Source organism: Theobroma cacao, chromosome 3, assembly GCF_053813885.1.
Source record: "Theobroma cacao isolate CCN51 chromosome 3, ASM5381388v1, whole genome shotgun sequence".
Lineage (NCBI taxonomy): Eukaryota > Viridiplantae > Streptophyta > Magnoliopsida > Malvales > Malvaceae > Theobroma > Theobroma cacao.
Window position 1 is genome coordinate 44,718,881 of NC_142641.1, and position 20,052 is coordinate 44,738,932.

The window sequence follows — 20,052 nt, forward strand, 5'->3', positions numbered from 1 at the left end:
TTTATTTAAATCATTGTTAACCATTTATAATTTTATATTACATTTCACTTTCTTAATATATTTCTCGTTAAAACTATATTTAAAATTTAAATGACGTTTTTTGCTCATAAATTAAAAATATCAATTTTTTAAAGATAATTATATTAACATTACCAACAACATCAGTTGACTTTTTTTCCTTTTTCTTTAGAATCATACGTAGAATTATAATAATCTCACGTTTTTGTGCATACATATATAATTGTATTACAAAACTTTTATTAATATAATAATCTTATTATGAAAATTTAATTTTAAAGCAATTGTTTATTTGTTAAGGATATTTTTAACTTTTTTAGGAAATATTTACATAAAAAGTCTGAGTCTCAAACACTACAATAAAATTGAGTTTTAATTACACTTCTTTATGTGATTTTTTTAAAACAAAATCTTAACAATATAATTATTTAAATTTTTAATTTTATTTTTTTCACATTTAATAATAATATAAAAAATATATAATCTTTATTAATGTATGCAACAAAGATTGAAGGGGAACTGTATCCAGTGGAAAGTAGCAACAAAGATTGAAGGGGAAGAAATGTCTTTAAAATAATAATAAAATAATGAAGTCACTGGATCTTTGAGCGAAGACAAAGTTAGGCTTCCATCAGATTCTGAGTTCCAAACAAAACCCATCTCTGCCATTTGCAGTAGGAAAATATCTTCTCATAGTTTAGCTAGGTGGAGTGTTACGTTTATTGTAGGAGCTCTGAAACTATTTCTGTCAAGTCACGTTTTTCATTAAATGAGGGCAATGACTTTTGTGACTTAAACGTTTGTTTGTGTCTGTGCCAATTGAGAATTAACGTTGAAGTCAATTGACAATTTATTTGCGGCTTAAAGCACTTCATATTTGTGACATTGACAAGAAAGCAGTAATTGCTTAGAATTGAAATTTTCGGTAGAGTTTGGAGGGGAGAAAGGCTAGAAAATTCAGAGGAAGAAGAAAAAAAAAAAAAATGCAGAAAGGCATTTTTACAGCTAGAAAATTTTACAACTTCTAGCTTTTGATGCATGGTTCCACTTTCCTTGGAAACAAACAAGTTGAATACAAACGTTAGAAAAAAGGGGGGAATATTAATGAAAGATGAAAAATGAAAAAGGACCAAATTAAATTCATTGTATATCAAAGGCATCTTGAATAGATCAAATGTATAGAAATTCATTGTTCTCCAAGTTAAATTTGAAAATATAATTACAGTTCATGGTTTAAGAGTCAAATATTGGATGTGTGTATATATTTAAATATACATAATTTTTTATTGTAATATGCAGTTAAAATATCAAAAAAATTATGAACATTGAAATTTGTGCATGTCACCATGCTAACAGAGTTGCTTTCCACTAAGGAGAAATGTGATTGGAGAAGTAAGAAAAGGGTATATTTGAGGTGATTATTTTAGCATATTATGCTTTGCTTTATATTAAGGTCTAAAAAATTGAAAAGCCCTGGTTTCTATGCTGTAAGTCAAGTTAAACTGGTTGATTGTGAAAGAGAGCGAATAGGGCACGTACCTTCCCTACACTGTAAGGTAGAACACGGAGTTATCTTGTTGATGTAAAACAAGTATAACAAAACAGGACGGTTATCTCGTGTGCCATGTGATGTTGCTGCGTGGCCGAAAGATGCATTCGAGATCGTAACAGATGCAGACGAAATTCATATCTTCTTTAAAAATCGAAATGTAAGCTATCACTGCCACAATAATATTTGTGGCTCTGCAGCGTTGTAGCAGGATTTTGCGTCCCGTGGAGAGGCATGGGTGGGCCTTTGACATGTTTGAGGGAGTTGTGTCTTAAAATATTTTAATTTTTAGATTATTTATGTAAGATTTGAAATAATTAATATATTAATGAATTCATTATTTGTTGTTACAATTTTATAAAAAATGAGGTTAAAGACTTCAAGTAAAAGTGATTTATCAAAAATTAATTTTTTTACAATTTTTGATATTACTCTCTTTGTCTAAAAATTCAAGTCATTCTCTTTTTTGGTTCTTAGTTGTGTTTTGAGAGAGCCTTTCTTGGTCCTTAGATGTGTTTTTTGCTTTTTCAAAATAATTCATCTAAGCTTCAATTGTAAGTAATTTTTAATCTAAATTAAGTTTTTAAATACTTTATATCTAAATATTTTTTCATTAATTTGATAATTTGGAATAGAAAATAGTATTACATGTTAAATAATATCTTGAAATTATGAGTCTTTTTTTTTTTATTTTGTAGATATATTCTTTGATTATTTGATTTTTGTATTTAATTTATATAGTGTGTGAATACTTATATTTAATTTTGATCAATGAATAGAAAATTGTCATATTATTAGTTATTGAGCCTAATGATTTTCTATGTAAGATCATATTTTAATTTATGCTAATGAGTAATAATTTTTAACAAGTTTTATAATTTTAGATAAATAAATCATGGAAAGATATTTTAAAAGAAAGGAAATTGTCTCACAATACTCAAATTTGGACAACAACTACAAAATTCTATTAATGATGATACTCAATAATATTTTTTTAAGTAAAGTCGTATTGAATTTGATCTAAATACTCTCTTAGCAAATCCTTGATAGAGAAAAAAAAAATTTGAGTATCAAAGTGGAGGCATGAAGAGCGGTGGCGGAGGTTGATGGAAATCGATTTGGCTCCACCTCCCCATATTGCTTTCAGAGTTAAAAGTTGATGCGACATTTTTGAAGAGGACTGGTTGTCAAGACTTCCTTCAACGGAGGAGAAAGACGGAAGCAATTTTATTCTGCACTAGTATTTTCTTTTTCTTAGTTAAAAATAGGCTTTATTCATAAAAAGAGAAAAAAAAAACAGTAAATTTAGGAATAAGAGATCTCAATCCAATAAAGTTATACTCAAATAAACTCAGAATATAATAAAACAATTGTGGTGGAAATTGCGAAAAAAATCTCTAAAAAGTTGTTCAAGATTTTACCCAATCAATAGAATAAAGAAAGAAAGAAATCAAGCACATCCACAAGAACATAATAATTTATGTAGTTCGATCTTTTGATAACTTACGTCCACAGAAAAATCAAGAGATTACAAGAGTAGTCTTAAACTCACAACCCTTATCTCACGTACACCCAAATCAATATCTCTAAATCTAGGTGATGACTATCCTTTAACCCAATAATCTTACCCTAATACAATTAGGATATGTTATTTTAGTATACTTAGATTTAAAGATTATCTTAATGAGGTATACTAGTTTAATTAAAATTAAATTATCATAATCGAACTACAATTCAATACTATCTTAACAAATCTTTACTTTAAGTTTGAATTCACTAAGCTCTACCTTATGAACCAATCTCTGTCAACATCGCTAATTCTCTAAAGGGCCTTAAACGCTATGAACATTGATCAAGTCCAAGCCATGCTTAAACTTGATACCAGAAACTGACTTTGTCACCATATTCGCCAAATTTTCAGCTGTAACTATTTTCTTCACTACAACTCACATACAAAAACAATATCTCGAACGAAGTTATATTTGACTTGGATGTATTTAGTTTTCTTGTGAAACATTTGATTTTTAGTCAAGTGTATGGCACTTTGACTATCACAAAATACAAGTATATATGCTTGTCCAAAACCAAAATCCCTAATCAAGTCTCGAAGCCATAAAGCCTCCTTCACTACCTCGGTCGCATCCAACTTTTTGATCTCATGCTTGGTCGACGAAGTTGCCATAGTAAGATTCAGATTGACTTAAGACCTTAAAGCTTTGATACCGGTTTATTGTGATAATTATGAAATTATTGATAATTGTATTTTATAGAATTATTTTAGTCCAATTTTGTTATTAAATATTGACTAAGTCTTTAATTTTTAATTATAATTTAGTTATTTTTATAATTAGTTTATTTTTAGTGAGTTATTTTAATTTTAATTTTATTTACTTTAATTGGAGTATTATTTATTAGTTTTTATGCTTTTGTAGGATTTAAGGGAATAGGTCTTAATTTTTGAAAGTAAGGTGTTTGAAAAATCTAGAAATTTGCTTGTGTATACTTCAATGTTTTGACCATAACTCAAGTTCCAAATGTCCAAATGATGTGATTCTTGCTCCATTAGAAATCTAAGAGACAGAGCTACAACTTTCTTGAAGATCACTTTTCCTTGAAGATAGAGAAAATTGCATCGGAAGATGACGACACGTAATGCTATGGGAACGAAAATTTTGAAGATGATATTTGATGTGTAAGCCTCATTACACTTTTAAGCCCAAAAGTTAAAGTCAGTAGGTTAACCTAAGAAATTTAATTTAGGCTATGATTATTAGTATAAATAGGATATTTTTATGAGAAATTAAGGTAGATAACCCTAAGAGATTTAAAAAATTGAAAATTGAGGCGGAAACTTAGAAAGCAAGGTTACAATTAATCATTTTGTTTTCTTTCTTAGCTTTTATTTTACTTGTTACTCTCAATGGTTGAAATTTATAGAATGTTATTTGTCTTTGCAATTATGAGTAGCTAATTTTATTTTCTAGGATTGCAATTGAACTCACATGTAATTTAAATTTTTAATCATTTTCTTGCTTATCTTTAATGGGATTTAAATTGTTTATTCCAATTTATTCTTAATGCTTTTTAATTGATTGATCATCAATTAAATTGATTTAGGAAACTAAACAAACTTGGAAAAGGGAGTTTAGTGTAGACTAAAATTAGGATAGCATATAATCGTATTAATTGATTTGCGTATAGGATAGAGATACCTATATGTCATATGTAGCCAGATTACAGCCTGAACTTAATGAGTTTATTTTAATTTTAATTCATATAGGGATATAGTGTATTGATTAAAATATATATTTTTATAAAACGAGTCAAGAAATCTTTATAAATAATTGAGGACTCTAGGTTAGCAATTCAACCCATTGAAATAAATTTAAAAAGAGAAGTAAAACTTAGATGAAGTGTAAGGAATATTGTAACCCTAAACTTATTTGATTTGATTTTTACGCAAGTTATTTTTACTTTTATTTTTTCTTTTTAGTTTAAATTTTAGTTAATTAATTTAGTTAATTAATTTAGTTATTTGGTTTTGATTGTTTGGATAAGATTAAATTATTCAAATTTTAGAACTTAATAGAATTTTAGATCAATTCTTTGTGGGATTAATACTTTGCTTATTATTATATTAGCTTTTCAATACGTATACTTGTTTAAGTAGAAATTACAAAATCCTACCTAATCAATAGACTAAAGAAAGAAAGAAATCAAGTACACCCTTCGATCTTTTGATGACCTACGTCCACAAGCATAACAACAGAGAAAGATCGTGAAAAATCAAAAGATTACAAGAACAGTTTCGAACTCACAACTCTTATCCGACGTACACCTAAATCACTTTTTATAAATTTAGGTGATGACTATTCTTTAACCCCATAAGATCTTTTTATAAAGTCAACTACAATAATCTTATCCTAATACAGTTATGATATGTTATTCTAGACTAAATAGATTTAAATATTATCTTAACAAGATATATTAATTTAATTAGAATTAAACTATTCTAATCAAATTACAATTCAAAATTATCCTAACAACAATATTAATCTTATCAAATTAACACCAAACCAAAAATAATTCACATCAATCCAAGATTAAACTATTCTAATCAACAATAAACTGAGTTGTTAAAGAAAACAGCAGTTAATGGACATCTTTCGATATTACCAATCGTGAAATCCATGAATCTGTCAATTTCCATCCTTCGGTGCCTGGGTTGATGCTCCCTGATGATATAGCAGGAACAATGTCTATCCAAATGACGTTGTTTCCTCACAGTACTGCTTCATGTTGTAAGTGGAGCCATGTTCTTGAACTCTTGGGCTTGGGCGTATCTATGCAAATCGGGTAATACAGAAAACTCTTGTTACAAGTTTAGCAAAAGGCCAGCATACAAGCTGTAAAATTAACACTTGTGCAAATTTTCCATTGTTCGCAGATTTTTTTTTTTGAATAATTATCTTTTATTATTCAAGGAAATACGTTAATTAATCCAGTATTGAATTCTAAATTCAAAAGCATGTATGAGTGACTCTTAATCCTTTTAAATATGGAGTTGTGCTTTTGTTTCTTTGAGTGTTGAGATTTTTCATTTTGATTTTTTTAAGTTGGATTTTTTTTTGAAAATTTGAATTAGGTTATAGTTACGTCGATTTGTCATTTTTTTTTATATTCCTTTATTTAAATCTTTGTTAACCATTTATAATTTTATATAACATTTCACTTTCTTAATAAATTTCTCTTTAAAACTATATTTAAAATTTAAATAACGTTGTTTGCTCATAAATTAAAATATCAATTTTTTAAGAAAATTATTTAACATTGCGAACAATATCAATTGACTTTTTTTCCTTTTTTTAAGAATCATACATAGAATTATAATAATCTCACTTTTTTTGTGTGTATATTAAGGGCGGCTCAAAAAGTTCAAAGGCCTAAAACAAAATATTTAATGAGGCATTCTTTTATTGAAATTAAAAAAATTATTAAAATTTTATTTTTCTAACTTGTTAAAATGTAAAATTTTTATATTTTTTAAATGGCTAATACAAAATCAACAATCAAAATTTTTAATTCAAATAAATCAATTATCATATAAAGTAAAGGTAATATAACAATATAATATAAATTAAAATTAAAGTAAAAAAGTTTGTAAATATTATAACAATATTACCTAATTATTAAATGCTTATTGCAAACCGTAAACAAGGTTCACGGCTCTATGAAAATAATAACATAATAGACTTTTTGTGTATTTTTTAGAGGAAAATTGAAGTTAAAAGAAGAAAGAAGAAAGAGCAAATGAGAAAAGAAGAATTCAAAAGTAGATATTATACATTAAAAAAAAAAATTGGTTTTATATATAGGAGAAAAAGTAATTGTTAGAAATCATTAAATATGTTGATTGGAAATAGGAGAAACAATTGAGAAAAAAATAGTTGTTGGAAATGATTAAATATATATGACTGTTAGTTGATAGGAAATAATATAGTATTTTAAAAATTAAAAAGTGATAGAATATTGAAATTTATTATACACATAATTAAGAAAGTGGAAAAATATGTAATTTTATTAATTATTTTTAATTTTTATATTTTTTTAATTTTTTTATAGTTTTAATATAATAAATTATATTATAAAATTATAAAGTCTTCTCAAATTGGGGCCTAAAGCCCTTACTTGGGTGGCTTTACCCAAAGGCCGGTCCTATATATAATTTTATTGCAAAACTTTTATTAATATAATAATCTTATTACAAAAACTTAATTTCAAAGAAATTGTTTTATTTGTTAAGGATATTTTTTACTTTTCAAGAAATGTTTACATAGAAAGTTTAAGTTTCATACATTATAAAAAAATTGAGTTTTAATTATACTTCTTTAAGTTATATATTTTTTCGTATAGTAAAATCTTAAAAAATACAATTATTTAAACTTTTAATTTTACTATTTTATGTTTTATTTTTTTCATATTTAATAGTAATATAAAAAAGTGCAATTTTTATTAGTGTACGTAATTTCTATAATTATATTTTATTCGTAACACATCTGAAAATTTATATAATAAACTTATATCTATAAAAATATTTTAAAAAATATAAAAATATATTATTAAAAATATTTTTAATAACTTATTTTTAAAATGTGTGAAATTTGTTACAGTGATAGTCAATCATGTAAAGCTGTTTCTGCAAAAGTTGTTGGGAGGACTGTGTCCAGTGGAAAGTAGCCACAAAGATTGCAGGGGAAGAAATTTCTTTAAAACTACAATAAAATAATGAAGTCATTGGACATTTGGAAGAAGACAAAAGGCTTCCATCAGATTCCGAGTTCCAAACAAAACCATCACTTTCATATGCGGTAGGAAAATATCCTCAAATTTTAGTGAACTTGACTCATGACTTAGCTAGGTGGAGTGTGAGGTTCATTGTAGGAGCTCTGAACCTGTTTCTGTCAAGTCACATTTTCCCTTAAATGAGAGCAATGATTTTTGTGACTTAAACGTGCGTTTGAGTTCGTGACAATTGAGAATTAACGTTAAAGTCCATTGACAACTTTATTTTTGGCTTAAAACAGTTCGCATTTGTGGCATTGACAATGACAAGAAAGCATTAACTAATTAGAATTGAAATTTATGACAGATTTTGGAGGGGAGAAAGGCTAGAAAATTAATAAGAAGAAGAAAAAAAAAAGTAGAAAAGGAATTTCACAACTTCTGAGCTTTTGATGCATGGTTCCACTTTTCTGGCAAACGAACAAGTTTAATACAAGCAATAGAAAAAGGGAGGAATATTAATGAAAAATGAAAAAGGACGGAAATCCAAGATTGATGCAAAGATTTGAGTTTTTGCTAATTACAAAAATACACATGAATTTAAATTACATATATAGAAGATAAAAGACTAAAGTTATAATGACTCAAGTCCAACTAAAATCACTTTTAATTTCCTTTTTCTAAGTTAAAGACAAAAACACTAAAATCACTTTTAAGAATAAGAGATGTGGATCCAATAAAACAATCTTAAAAAAAATCTGAATATAATAATCTTATTAATTTCTTTTGAAAAGTATAATTTTATTCTACCATTACCATTACGCCATATCAAATCTTTTACTTATTTGGTAGAAGATTTTATTTGACAGCAAGGGTTAATTTGGCATGGGTCAAAAACTGTACATTCACAAAATTGTTATAATTCTACTCCTGCACCTAAAAACAAATAAAGAAGACATCCCAGAAGTATTGTCTACCGTACAAGGGTCCATCAGAAACCTAACACTAAACAGAGCGTGGAGAGCATCAAGGTCCATCAGAAACATGTGACCAAAAAACTCCAGATATTGACTCACTCGGCTCATAACCTAGCTAGATGGGTTGTGGGGTTCATTGTCGAAGAGTGAGAGTAGGGTCTCTTCCCCACGTTTTATGTAGTTCGCGTGATTCATGATTTGAATGAAATTTCTTTATTTTTTAGGAAGAACATTTATTTTGAGGTTTTTTTTTTTTTATTTTGGTGCATAATATTTTTTTTTTCAACTTGAAAAGATGCATGAAAAATGAGAAATACCTTGTATTATATATACCCATGTAGTTGTGTATATATATTGTAGAGGTTATCACATCTCCAGTGATTCACCAACTCAGTATTTTGTATTGGAGAATTGAAGCTTCCATCATGTCATTTCCTGTCCTTGCTCCGGCTCCCAGCTGCAATTTCATCACGACACATTGCCACAGCATCTCGAATAAATCAAACGTCAAGAGATCCATTGTTGTCCAAGCGAGAAAATTTGTTGCCACGGCTCAAGGTTTTGATCAAAAAATAGATAGAAGATCTGCCAATTATCATCTTTCGATTTGGAAAGACAATTATATTCAATCGCTTAAGAGTGAATATTTGGTATGTATATATATATATATATATGTGTGTGTGTGTGTTATGTATATACATGATTTTTTTATTGTAATACATATTTAAAATATTAATAAGATTATGAAAATTGAAATTTGTGCCTGTCACCAAGCTAACAGAGTTGCTTTCCATGTAGGGGAAATCATGTTATGAACGAGCAAATAAACTAGTAGGAGAAGTGAGAATGATGCTTGACAAAGAGATCAATCCTTTGGAGCAACTTGAGCTAATCGATACCTTGCAAAGACTTGGATTATCTTATCACTTTGAAAATGAAATCAAGACAATTTTGGATAGTGTAAGTGCTGATCACATCGATGTTGCATGGAAGAAAGATAACTTATATGCTACAGCAATTGAATTTAGGCTCCTAAGGCAGCACGGCTATAAAGTAACTCAAGGTAAAAAAAGACTTGGCAATTCAATTTGTATAGAATAAAAATTCTTTTAAAATTAAAATGTTGTGTTGCATGCAGAGGTTTTCTCTACTTTCACGGACGAGAAGGGGAACTTTAAGGCAAGTCTTTGTGAGGATTGCAAAGGGCTGCTTAACTTGTATGAAGCTTCATACCATTTGGTAGAGGGTGAAAGCATGTTGGAGAAGGCAAGAGATTTCGCAGCTAAACGTCTCAAGGAATATCTGAAGCAGAACAAAGATCCATACCTTTCCTTACTTGTGGAGCATGCTTTGGAACTTCCGCTGCATTGGAGGATGCCCAGGTTCGAAGCCAGGTTTTTCATAGATGTGTATGAGGGACGAGAGGACAGAAATCCCATTCTTTTGGAGCTTGCTAAGTTGGATTTCAATATGGTGCAAGCTGCGCACCAGGATGATCTAAAATATGCTTCGAAGTAAGTGCATGAATGTTTAAATTCCCTTAATTTTGCCGATCATGATTTTTTCCTTCCTAATTACGTGGGCAGGTGGTGGAGGGATTTAGGAATAGGCAAAAAGTTAACCTTTGCCAGAGACAGGTCGATGGAGAACTTTTTATGGACTGTGGGCGAGGCATCTGATCCTCAGTTTGGGTATTTTAGAAGAACTGAGACAAAGATTAATACATTCATAGCAACTATAGATGATGTTTATGATGTGCATGGTACCTTGGATGAGTTAGAGCTCTTCACTGAAGCTGTTGACAGGTTGGCACTGGTCTTTGATTGATTATTACTGGTACTAATATGGCAAAACGTTGGTTTAATGTAAACCTAATTTCAGATGGGATACCAATGCAATGCAGCTGCTTCCAGAATATATGCAGATATGTTTCCTTGCTCTTTATAATTTCGTAAACGAAATGGCTTTTGACGTTCTTAAGGATAAAGGATTTGACACCATTCCTTTCCTGACGAAAGCGGTACAATGCACCTCTTATCATCTAAGTTTTGTTCCATTATTTGTTTTTCATCTCTTTTACTTCACAGATTTCGATTAATTATGTCATGTTTTCATCATAAATGTTGTTCATCAGTGGGCAGACATGTGTAAATCATTTTTACTGGAGGCAAAGTGGTATTACAGTGGATATACACCTACCCTGCGGGAGTACATTGATAATGCGTGGATTTCAGTTACAGCTCCTGTAATCCTATCACATGCTTATGTGTTAACAAATTTAAAGACAAATGAGTGCTTCGAATCCTTTGAAAAATACTCCAACATAATCTACTGTTCGTCTATAATTTTTCGACTTGCTAATGATCTTGCAACATCATCGGTATATAATTTATTCATTTTTTTTTTATTTCGTAATCAAGATATATGATTATCATTTATAGATATTAATTTTATTATTTTGTTTATCGTGAATTTGTTTGCATTAGGATGAATTAAAACGAGGTGATGTTCCTAAATCAATTCAATGTTATATGCACGAAACTGGAGCTTCGGAAGAAGAAGCCCGACGACACATATGGAAGTTGATTGATGCAACATGGAGAAGGATGAACGAAGAGCAAATTGTTGGCTCTTGTTTTCCTCGACCATTTATTCAGATTGCTGTGAACCTCGCAAGGACTGCTCAATTCATGTACCAGCACCATGATGGCTATGGGGTTGAAGATGGTGAGACCAAGGAACGTGTCCTATCACTATTCGTTAATCCAATTCCATTGAGGTGAAGTCATCAAAATATAGGACTTAGAAGGTGATATTAGTATTTTTTTTACTAAAAATTTTTTTTTTATTAATTTTTCCAATGTAACTATAAACTTTAAATGAGTCATTATATTTTGATTTGTACTTGAATGAATCTTTAATTTCAATTAAAGATTAACCATCCTCAAACCTAATATCAATTAATATTTTCTCTTCATGTGGCTTGAAGATATGGTATCATGACAGGTGATGTGGTATTTTTTTTTAATAAAAATTTAAGAGCTTCGTTTAGATATAATAGATATTGACAGACTTAATTAAAAAAAAATATAGTTCACAGATATCTTTTAACTATTTAAGCCAAAAATAAAATTAATATATCAATTCTTTAGTAACCATTATTCCCAAATCTCCGGTAAAAATGAAAAAATATATATTAATGGCTTGCAGTTCAATTCTTCATATAAGTTCAAAATTTAAAAAAAGAGAAAAAAAAAAAACCCACCTTAATGTATACGTTCCGAAACAAAAACACCAAAAGAAAAATCTCTTCTTACAGTTCCACGAACCCTTTTTCTTTGTGCCATTTTAGACGAATGATCAAAGGTTAAACATATATTTTGTTTATTATTCTTACCACCCACATGACTGAATGTAATGAATGGATGAGTGAGAATCTAGTTCTTAAAATAGCAATAATTAATAATAAAGTAATCATAACATGCCACCAAATTATTACAATAAATAAGTGCTCATTTGCATTTATTAATATTATTTGATTACTCCACTCGTCTATCTTGTTTGATGATGATGATGATGATAATAACAATAATAAACAATTAACCATGTAAAAACAAAGATCAAAATGGCGACAAAGAATAATTTTCAATATCGTCTTATCAATTTTACAGTTAATAATACGTTCAAGTCTTTTTTCAAAAAATGAAAATGAAGATTGAACAATTAATTGTACAAATAGTTTGAACCGTCAAATAGTCAAATCATGTAATTATCACACTAAGAGAAAAAAAAAAGAAAAAAGAAGGAAAACACTTACAATAAATAGACGGGCCACATAAAAGAAAAGAAGAAAAAACTAAAGTGTGAAGAATACAAGCAGCAGACATAGAGATGCATGGATAGTTTTCTTTTTGTCTCCCTGTCCTTTTTGTAACTAAGAGAGAAAGGGCAAAAGAGGGAGATTAACAAGAATATTATGTATATCCATAAGCTTGGGTTGCTGAGATGAATTTTACATACACCGACAAAATTTATATTTCAAAATAACAGAGACAAAAGAATCAAGCCTTCAGGAGAGTCTCAATGGCTTCAAAAAATAGTGGTGCCATCTCAGGATTTGGAGTCTTGATTGCGCACTTGACACCAGGGTTTCCAATTACTGTTGTAAGTTCAATCAAGAAAGGTATACCTCGAGGGATCTTGGCAGAGAAGTAGAATACATCCTGGTTGGCATGTTTACGCTTCGCTATAAAGAACATGTTTGTTGCAGCTAGTCGGTCAAGGGTTGCTTCAGCACTGCTCACCATAATGCCTGGAAATTCCTTTAGGACCTCGTTTGAATCGGGTAGTGACCTCCATGTCTGCAACGGGAAGAAAACATTAAATTTTAATTGCTACAATCAATGTCATCGAAAAACTGGAAAAAAGAACCTCTTTCAAGTGCCACAAATATGACAGATGGTCAGCCATGCTCCAAAAGGTGCCGGTGAAAGACGTTTCAGCAGTGATAATCTTTCATGCTGTAGGGCTTTGACAACTTTGTACCACAAGAAACCAAAAGAATGTGGAACAAACTTCTTACCTCTAGAAAACTAGTTCGCTCCATTCTCCCATCATCAGTAAAGAACACATGCAACAAGATTTTATCATTGAAGTACCAGACCGGCTGCTGATTGTTTTTCACAGCAACCTGTAGAAGAGAGCTAGGAGGACCAGCAGACATATTCTGGAATAATACCATAGGCAGCAATGTCCTTGTTGATGCTCCCGGTGCCAATGGGGGAACCTAATAGACAGTATCTATTAAACCCCAATAATGTAATAACAAACTAACTAAAGACCACACAAGTCATAATTACCTGAAGAGATCCAGCAGCTGCCAGACCAAATGAATTCTTGTTAAACTGAATCATGAATCCATCAAGTGTGATCTGTGAGTTATTCTCAAACTGTAAACTGTAAAATATTTGACCATCTTGTCGAGCTAACTGTGCACTGATTTGCAAACCCTGTCCAGTTGATGCTGGTAGTAAAATAGGTAAAGGCGGGCTGCACCAAGGTCAAAAAATACAATAAGTGCAACATATAGGCATGTATGCATATATAAGCTACATGCATAACTCTAATAACATAAGAATTCTGCAAAAAAAAACTAAAAACTTAGTTTAGTGTTAAAAACTTAAATATTTCAAACAAATTTTATCACATTCGTAGCAAAATATTCTGATAGCTAAAATGAGACTTTCAACTAAAAAACCTAACAAGACAATTCATGTATTCCTGCACACTTACCCAGAAGATGTGGCATGCTGATCAGCAGGGACAATTGCATTATTATCAAGGCCAATCAGATCACCTAACAAATCGGGCACCGGAGCCACAGGTGCAGGAGCAGCTGGGGCTGGAGCTGGCTGCCTAGCTGCACCATATGGGACACTACTTGAACTAGTTGGCGGTGATGCACCACCATCAGCAGCATTAGCAGGTGATTCAGCATACCCTGTTTCATTTCCATCAGGGTATTCATCATCTTCAGTTCTCTGAGTTGCAGGTTTCACACGGGTTACAAAAGTGTCTGGAGGTTTGTGGTACACAGAAGACAGCGTAGCAATATTGGCAAGAAGCTCATCAAGAAGAGATGGATCCAGTTGGTTTGAATCATCACTGATCACGGGTTTCTCAGCTAATACGACATCCTTAGCTGCCTGAGAAGAAAAATAGAAAGGCTCAACAACGGAATAACTTACTGTATATGGTCATAGATGTACCTCTAAATGAGACATTTATGTCAGCAATGACACCTGTGTTCAAAAATGGCTATCCATTGCAATCCCCTTTACCCTGAAGATTGGGACTGGCAGGATTCACAGAGAAGACCACCAGAGAGGAATATAAAAAGTCTTAAATCTTTTTCACATAGCTAATCATGTAGACATAACGAAAGGTATTCTAATCCAAGCTTAATCATAGAGTATGGCCTACTTAAAAGTAGTCCTCCGAAAGGCAGATGAAGGTGCTTAAAGCAAAATACTTATCTAGCCCTTCCCCATAAAGGTAAGAAAAGGAAATTAGATCTAAAGGGTGTCTTCATAGTGAAAATTGATTCCTTAGATTTTGGAGATTAAATTCATAGAATAATGAACAGCAATTAATTAGAGTGATATCATACCTCAGGATCAGTTGATAGAAGGCGCCAATAAATGTATGCACGGTCCCGTAAATCAGGATTGTCAGTCTCCACCGTAGCATTATTCAATACAACCTATAAACAAAACCCACATAATAAGAATTAGCTGGGGGTGAGTGTCTCAAGATAATACACATGTAGCTGAGTATAAGCAGTGAAAGATGTTACTAAAAGTATGGCAACCACAAGAATGATAATAATTGTGCAATTTTCATTCAGACAACTAGGAAATTGCATTGGCAGAAGGGATACACAAGCTGTAAAAGAACTATAATTTTTCCCCTGAAAAATCAATCTCTATTAGCTAGAACATGGATTGATGTATGGCCAAAAACACCTATACACTTTAATACAAATATTTCTTTCGACATTCAAATGTTTCATAAATTACATCAAAAATCAGCAGTTAACACCACTTGTATAACCAGATAAGGCAAAGGAAGGCATAAACTCAGTATTATTTGCCATCTAATTACATTCTCCTTTTTCAGAAAAAGGTACTTAGTCTTCAGTGGGAAAAGTTTGATACTATGTTTGTTTGTTTCCTATGAAAATGATAGAGATTGCATCCCTCTAGGCCTGTTTTCTTAATAGGTAATTGCATAGAGAAAAATCAGACAAAAAGTTTATGGTTTAAACAATAACATGTAATCAACCAATCGTGATTTCCTTGCAACTGCAAACTTGATAAAGCCAGAACAGACAACTAAATGAAAGTATGCATGAATAATGCTAATGCAAGACCTGAATCATCTGCTGTGGGCCTTCAGTTGGCTTCTTGAGAAAAAGTTTGACTGTTGCAGTTAGCAGTTGCAGTTGAACCTGGGGAGGCTCTTCAGGGAAACTCTCCAAGAAGCTTTCAAGGAGCTCATCAGCATTGTCAATTCTTTCCGCATATTCTCCAATTATCCATATCATTGATGCCTTAGCAGAGAGGAGGCAAGAAGACGCCAAATATGAGCAAAGAAAAAATAATTTAACAGTAGTAACAGAAAACATTGGAACTTGTCACACAAAGATACCTTAGCTTCTGGCTCATCTAGAGTGTCCAAGCTCTCACACAGGGTGGCAATGATGGATTCATACCTGTGAAGGTTAGAAGGAAATCATCAGCAGGGCTTTCAAGGAGCAAACAAGTGGTTACTATTACTATTAAGAAATGTAATGACATGATTTTTATATTTGAATTATATTGCAACACACAAGTAGAAAAATGGACATACGTGTTAGGGTATCTTCTAAAGATATCTTTGATAACTATTATAGCCTCTTGAACAACATAGTTTACTTTAATCTTGATCAACTCAAGCAGAACACTGATGCACCGTTCAGCTGCTCTCTCTAACTTGATAGCACAGCGACCGATGGCACGAACAGCCTTTCTGACAAAATCTACATCTACTTCTGTGGCATATTCTTTAAACTCCAATAAAACCTACAAAGGTATCCACATTATGACTTTATCTCAACATTAATACATCTTAAATGCAGGAGAAAATGACTATCAATATAAGTCCATTGCACTAAAATTTAGGTACCTGGTCTATATTTCGGTCAGAGGCAAGCTTTATCATGATTTCTAACTTTTCCATCTTCACATAAATTGGATCATTGTACTTGCAGAAGAACACCTAGCAAGAACAGGTGTTTGATAAGCACATACTCATGCCTACAACACTGACACTGAAGCATCTAAATCAAGCTGTCATGCAAAAGAGTGAATACATGTGTGTGGGCAAGCATGCACATGTTTTATTCCATATCAATCTACCTTGATTTCATGGGCAAGAATCGTAGGCCGCCTTTGTACTATAAGGTTTATATTCCGCAATGCAACGTATTGTATCTCAGGTTCTGCAGAGAGTAAAGTCACAAGAGGAGGAGCCATCTTTTTGCAAAGATTTCGAACAACATCAGTGCTAGTGATAAGTTCCATTTGTTGAAGGATCATCTGGAAGGCAATAAGAAACAGGAGAAGGCACAAAATTATGAAATGTTCTTAAGTAGATTGGTAAAAGACAACAATGATGCTGAAGCAAATGAACAAATGGGAAACAAAAGTCACCTTAACAGCTGAAAGTACAACAGCACAATTTGCATGTTGAAGTCGTGGCGTAACTCTCTCCACTATATTTTCTGCTTCACGAGCATCAGCTGCCTTATATCTAGAGAGAGCATCAAGTATAAAAACTTGACCCCACCTAACATGCACCATTACCAAAATGAGATGAGCAATGCACAAGGTTCTCCAACCAAAACTCAATAAAAACAGCCACTAGATTAGTGACTTGCTCAAGCTCTCTTGTTGGAAAATTATATATAAGCAACAAATCCATCTCAAAAACCACTCTAAGTACATACAAATTTCTTATAATAAATCATAATGTCTAAGAATATATAATGCCAAAAGTTCTATTGATATCTGCTTTGTCAATCAATTAAAGAGACAGCTCAACCACATTGCAATGCCCTGATTGTAGGTAATCATTTTAAATTATCAAATTAATGAAAGTGTGGGGCAAGGCAATACTTTTCAAACCTCTTAACTTACTCTGTGCATTCATTAAGAGCAGTGAGGAGCTTTGATAGTGTGTGACTGGTGATTTCAAAGATTGGTCTAGTACTATTCTCTTGGATCTCAGCAAGAGCTGCCACAGCATTAGCTACAACCATTGGATTGTTGTCAGATATCAAATCCTTGAGAGATTCCAGAAAACCCCTATCCTCAACTAACTCAGCATTTATGTCATAAAGTTTAGCAACACATATGGCAGCTGTCTTGCGGACATACGGATCATCATCCTGTTAACATATTATACATCACAAGAGAAATACATAAATAACTGAAGTGACTTGCATAAAGCAAGTTTATGATGTTGGAAACTAAAACTTAGAACAAAATACTATAACAGGAACAAACCTTGAGGCACCTCTGAAGGGGATCACAAAGATATTCCGTGATCTTATCAACACGAATGCACCCCATAGTTCGAACAGCCAAAGCACGAATGAGAGGATTTGGATCCTGAGAATCCTGCACAAATACTCATAAAACAAAAGCTCATTAGAAGTTCATAAAGCATCGTTAGAAAACCCTTAACACAAACATGACTCCAGACAGAACATAACATGTCATCCTAACTCCCTTTTATGGCTTTATATCCTTTGAGGAAGACAAGATGACAGTATCTTAGAAGTGCCAACTTTTGAACCTCTTCTTTTCAATAATAAAGAAATCGTTAGCCACAAATATATGTGCAACAAATTTGTAAAAGCCCAATGCGTTCATGTCCGAAGAGACATCTTGTATAAGAAGAGAATGCTAAAAGCACAAGTACATGTACTTGCATCAGAAGAGAAATGCTGTGATAGGCACATTACTAGCACTGTTATTTTAACACTAGAATGATATCAAACTTTCTTTTCCCAGTAAAATAAATCCATTTCACACAAATAGTTCACAATCACTTTCTAACTTTGAGGAATCCTTCACTACATTCCTAAAAGGTTTGAGGTTGAGAATATGCAGCCTTAGCATAAAAATAAGCCACTATCTTAGTCAACATATATTTTCTGATTTTACATTTTCATTTCATGGCAATAGCAACATCCATGCAAAATGGGGGAAAAAAACCACTCTTTCTTTTAAGCCATGATAAATTGTAAAGATAGAGGGCTTAATAAATTGCATACCTTTACAAATGTGTTTACTGCAAGAATAGCAAGGTCAGGCTGGCTTTTCGCATAATTTATAAGATACAAATAAACAAGCTTTTTCAGCTCCAAATTCTCTGTTTGCATGCAATTCACTACGTCTGTGAACAGCGATGACACATCCTTCCCAACTGTCATTGCAGCAATAACCTTCTTCACAGCATCTTTTCTTTTATCCTTCATAACAAGAGAGCAAGGCATGAATACAATCCCGTAAAGCGAGAAATAGAGATGCTAAAATATGCACTCAAATTCCAATGGGCACAGTTTCCAGTTCTCTGACATGCTAGGAACTACAAGGATTTAAACTAGCTTAAACCTCAAACTTCTTCACAATACTCATTTAACTACAGCAAAATCAAAAGAATTGAAAATGTATTACAGTAAAAAAATCAGTTTTGACACACATAAATATAAATCTATCCCAATAAAAACCAGATAAAAGGCAAACCATAATCCAATACTCGAATCAAGTATCATTAATCCTAATCAAGATAACTGAGTCTCTCTTTCCATTTCCAGCTATATCCCATAAACAGCAATTGATCCACAAAAAACCTAAACTTAGTTAACTAAGACATAATTCAGCCAATTAACAACTTCAAATAACAAATCGAAGATTAAAACCGATAGATCTAACGGAAAACATGAACTAATCCGCTATAAAGGCGTCAAATCGAAACCTAACGAATAACAGCAGATCAAGAAATGAATCGACAAAAAAGATGTGGATGGATTGATAAGTAAGTACCTTATACTGAGAATTGAGCTCCTCCTTGAGTTCAGGGATTTCTCCCTTCTTCGTCGTCGAGAAGTACTTCGAATCGTGACCGCTCATTTTTTACCCCTCAGAGATTTTTTCTTCCTGTTGTTGCCGATTGGGGTCGACGAAGAAGAAAAAAGTAAGCTGAAACAATGGCGAACAACTGCCAGAGAGAGAGAGAGAGAGAGAGAGAGAGAGAAAGAGGAGACCGGATCGATGATTTTTCAAAGACGAGAAATGGAAGCTCATTAAACACTGTAATTTTTGAAAGCCGGACTGGTTATTGGGCCAATTAATAGGCCTTTAGGTCCAAAGTGTATTTGGGCCTTCTTAACCAAACTAGAAAGACCGACATTAGAACCCTTTCGCAGCTGTATATTGAGTTTTTTAGGCCCAAAATAATGGACAAGCAGTCTGATCCTTTATTCTTTTTAAAGTAACCGACTAACTATGCTGCCTTTGGGCCCATACTGGGCCAAGAAATCCAAACCCTAATGGACCAACGTTAACAAAAGACCCAATTTAAAACGCAGCGCTTTGGACGTCATTCCTGGACCCCACA

The 20,052-nt window shown here is 31.9% G+C and overlaps 2 protein-coding genes across 2 annotated transcripts; one reads left to right on the forward strand and one right to left on the reverse strand.

Annotated features, from left to right (window-relative positions):
* Positions 1 to 9,199: 9,199 nt before the first annotated feature.
* On the forward strand, positions 9,200 to 11,775 carry LOC18606558 (terpene synthase 10-like). The gene is made up of 7 exons (XM_018116964.2): positions 9,200 to 9,476; positions 9,625 to 9,889; positions 9,965 to 10,340; positions 10,413 to 10,631; positions 10,708 to 10,846; positions 10,961 to 11,206; positions 11,313 to 11,775. The coding sequence occupies exons 1-7, from the start codon at positions 9,252 to 9,254 to the stop codon at positions 11,607 to 11,609; spliced, it is 1,767 nt and encodes a 588-aa protein (XP_017972453.2). The 5' UTR covers positions 9,200 to 9,251; the 3' UTR covers positions 11,610 to 11,775.
* Positions 11,776 to 12,639: 864 nt separating this feature from the next.
* LOC18606559 (Adaptin family protein) lies at positions 12,640 to 19,731 on the reverse strand. Its single transcript, XM_007040236.3, has 15 exons — positions 19,479 to 19,731; positions 18,707 to 18,904; positions 17,934 to 18,047; positions 17,565 to 17,815; positions 17,079 to 17,214; positions 16,785 to 16,964; positions 16,552 to 16,644; positions 16,237 to 16,448; positions 16,036 to 16,099; positions 15,758 to 15,937; positions 14,996 to 15,088; positions 14,119 to 14,531; positions 13,686 to 13,875; positions 13,409 to 13,612; positions 12,640 to 13,187 (listed from the first exon to the last, which is right to left on the reverse strand). The coding sequence occupies exons 1-15, from the start codon at positions 19,563 to 19,565 to the stop codon at positions 12,888 to 12,890; spliced, it is 2,715 nt and encodes a 904-aa protein (XP_007040298.3). The 5' UTR covers positions 19,566 to 19,731; the 3' UTR covers positions 12,640 to 12,887.
* Between the last annotated feature and the right edge of the window lie 321 nt (positions 19,732 to 20,052).

Coding starts and splice junctions, on each gene's coding strand:
- LOC18606558 (XM_018116964.2), top strand. CDS start 9,252: ATGTCATTTCCTGTCCTTGCTCCGGCTCCCAGCTGCAATTTCATCACG. Junction 9,477..9,624: donor CGCTTAAGAGTGAATATTTG/GTATGTATATAT, acceptor CTTTCCATGTAG/GGGAAATCATGTTATGAACG. Junction 10,847..10,960: donor TTCCTTTCCTGACGAAAGCG/GTACAATGCACC, acceptor GTTGTTCATCAG/TGGGCAGACATGTGTAAATC.
- LOC18606559 (XM_007040236.3), bottom strand. CDS start 19,565: ATGAGCGGTCACGATTCGAAGTACTTCTCGACGACGAAGAAGGGAGAA. Junction 18,048..18,706: donor CAGTAAACACATTTGTAAAG/GTATGCAATTTA, acceptor GTATTTGTGCAG/GATTCTCAGGATCCAAATCC. Junction 14,532..14,995: donor TTCTATCAACTGATCCTGAG/GTATGATATCAC, acceptor TTTTCTTCTCAG/GCAGCTAAGGATGTCGTATT.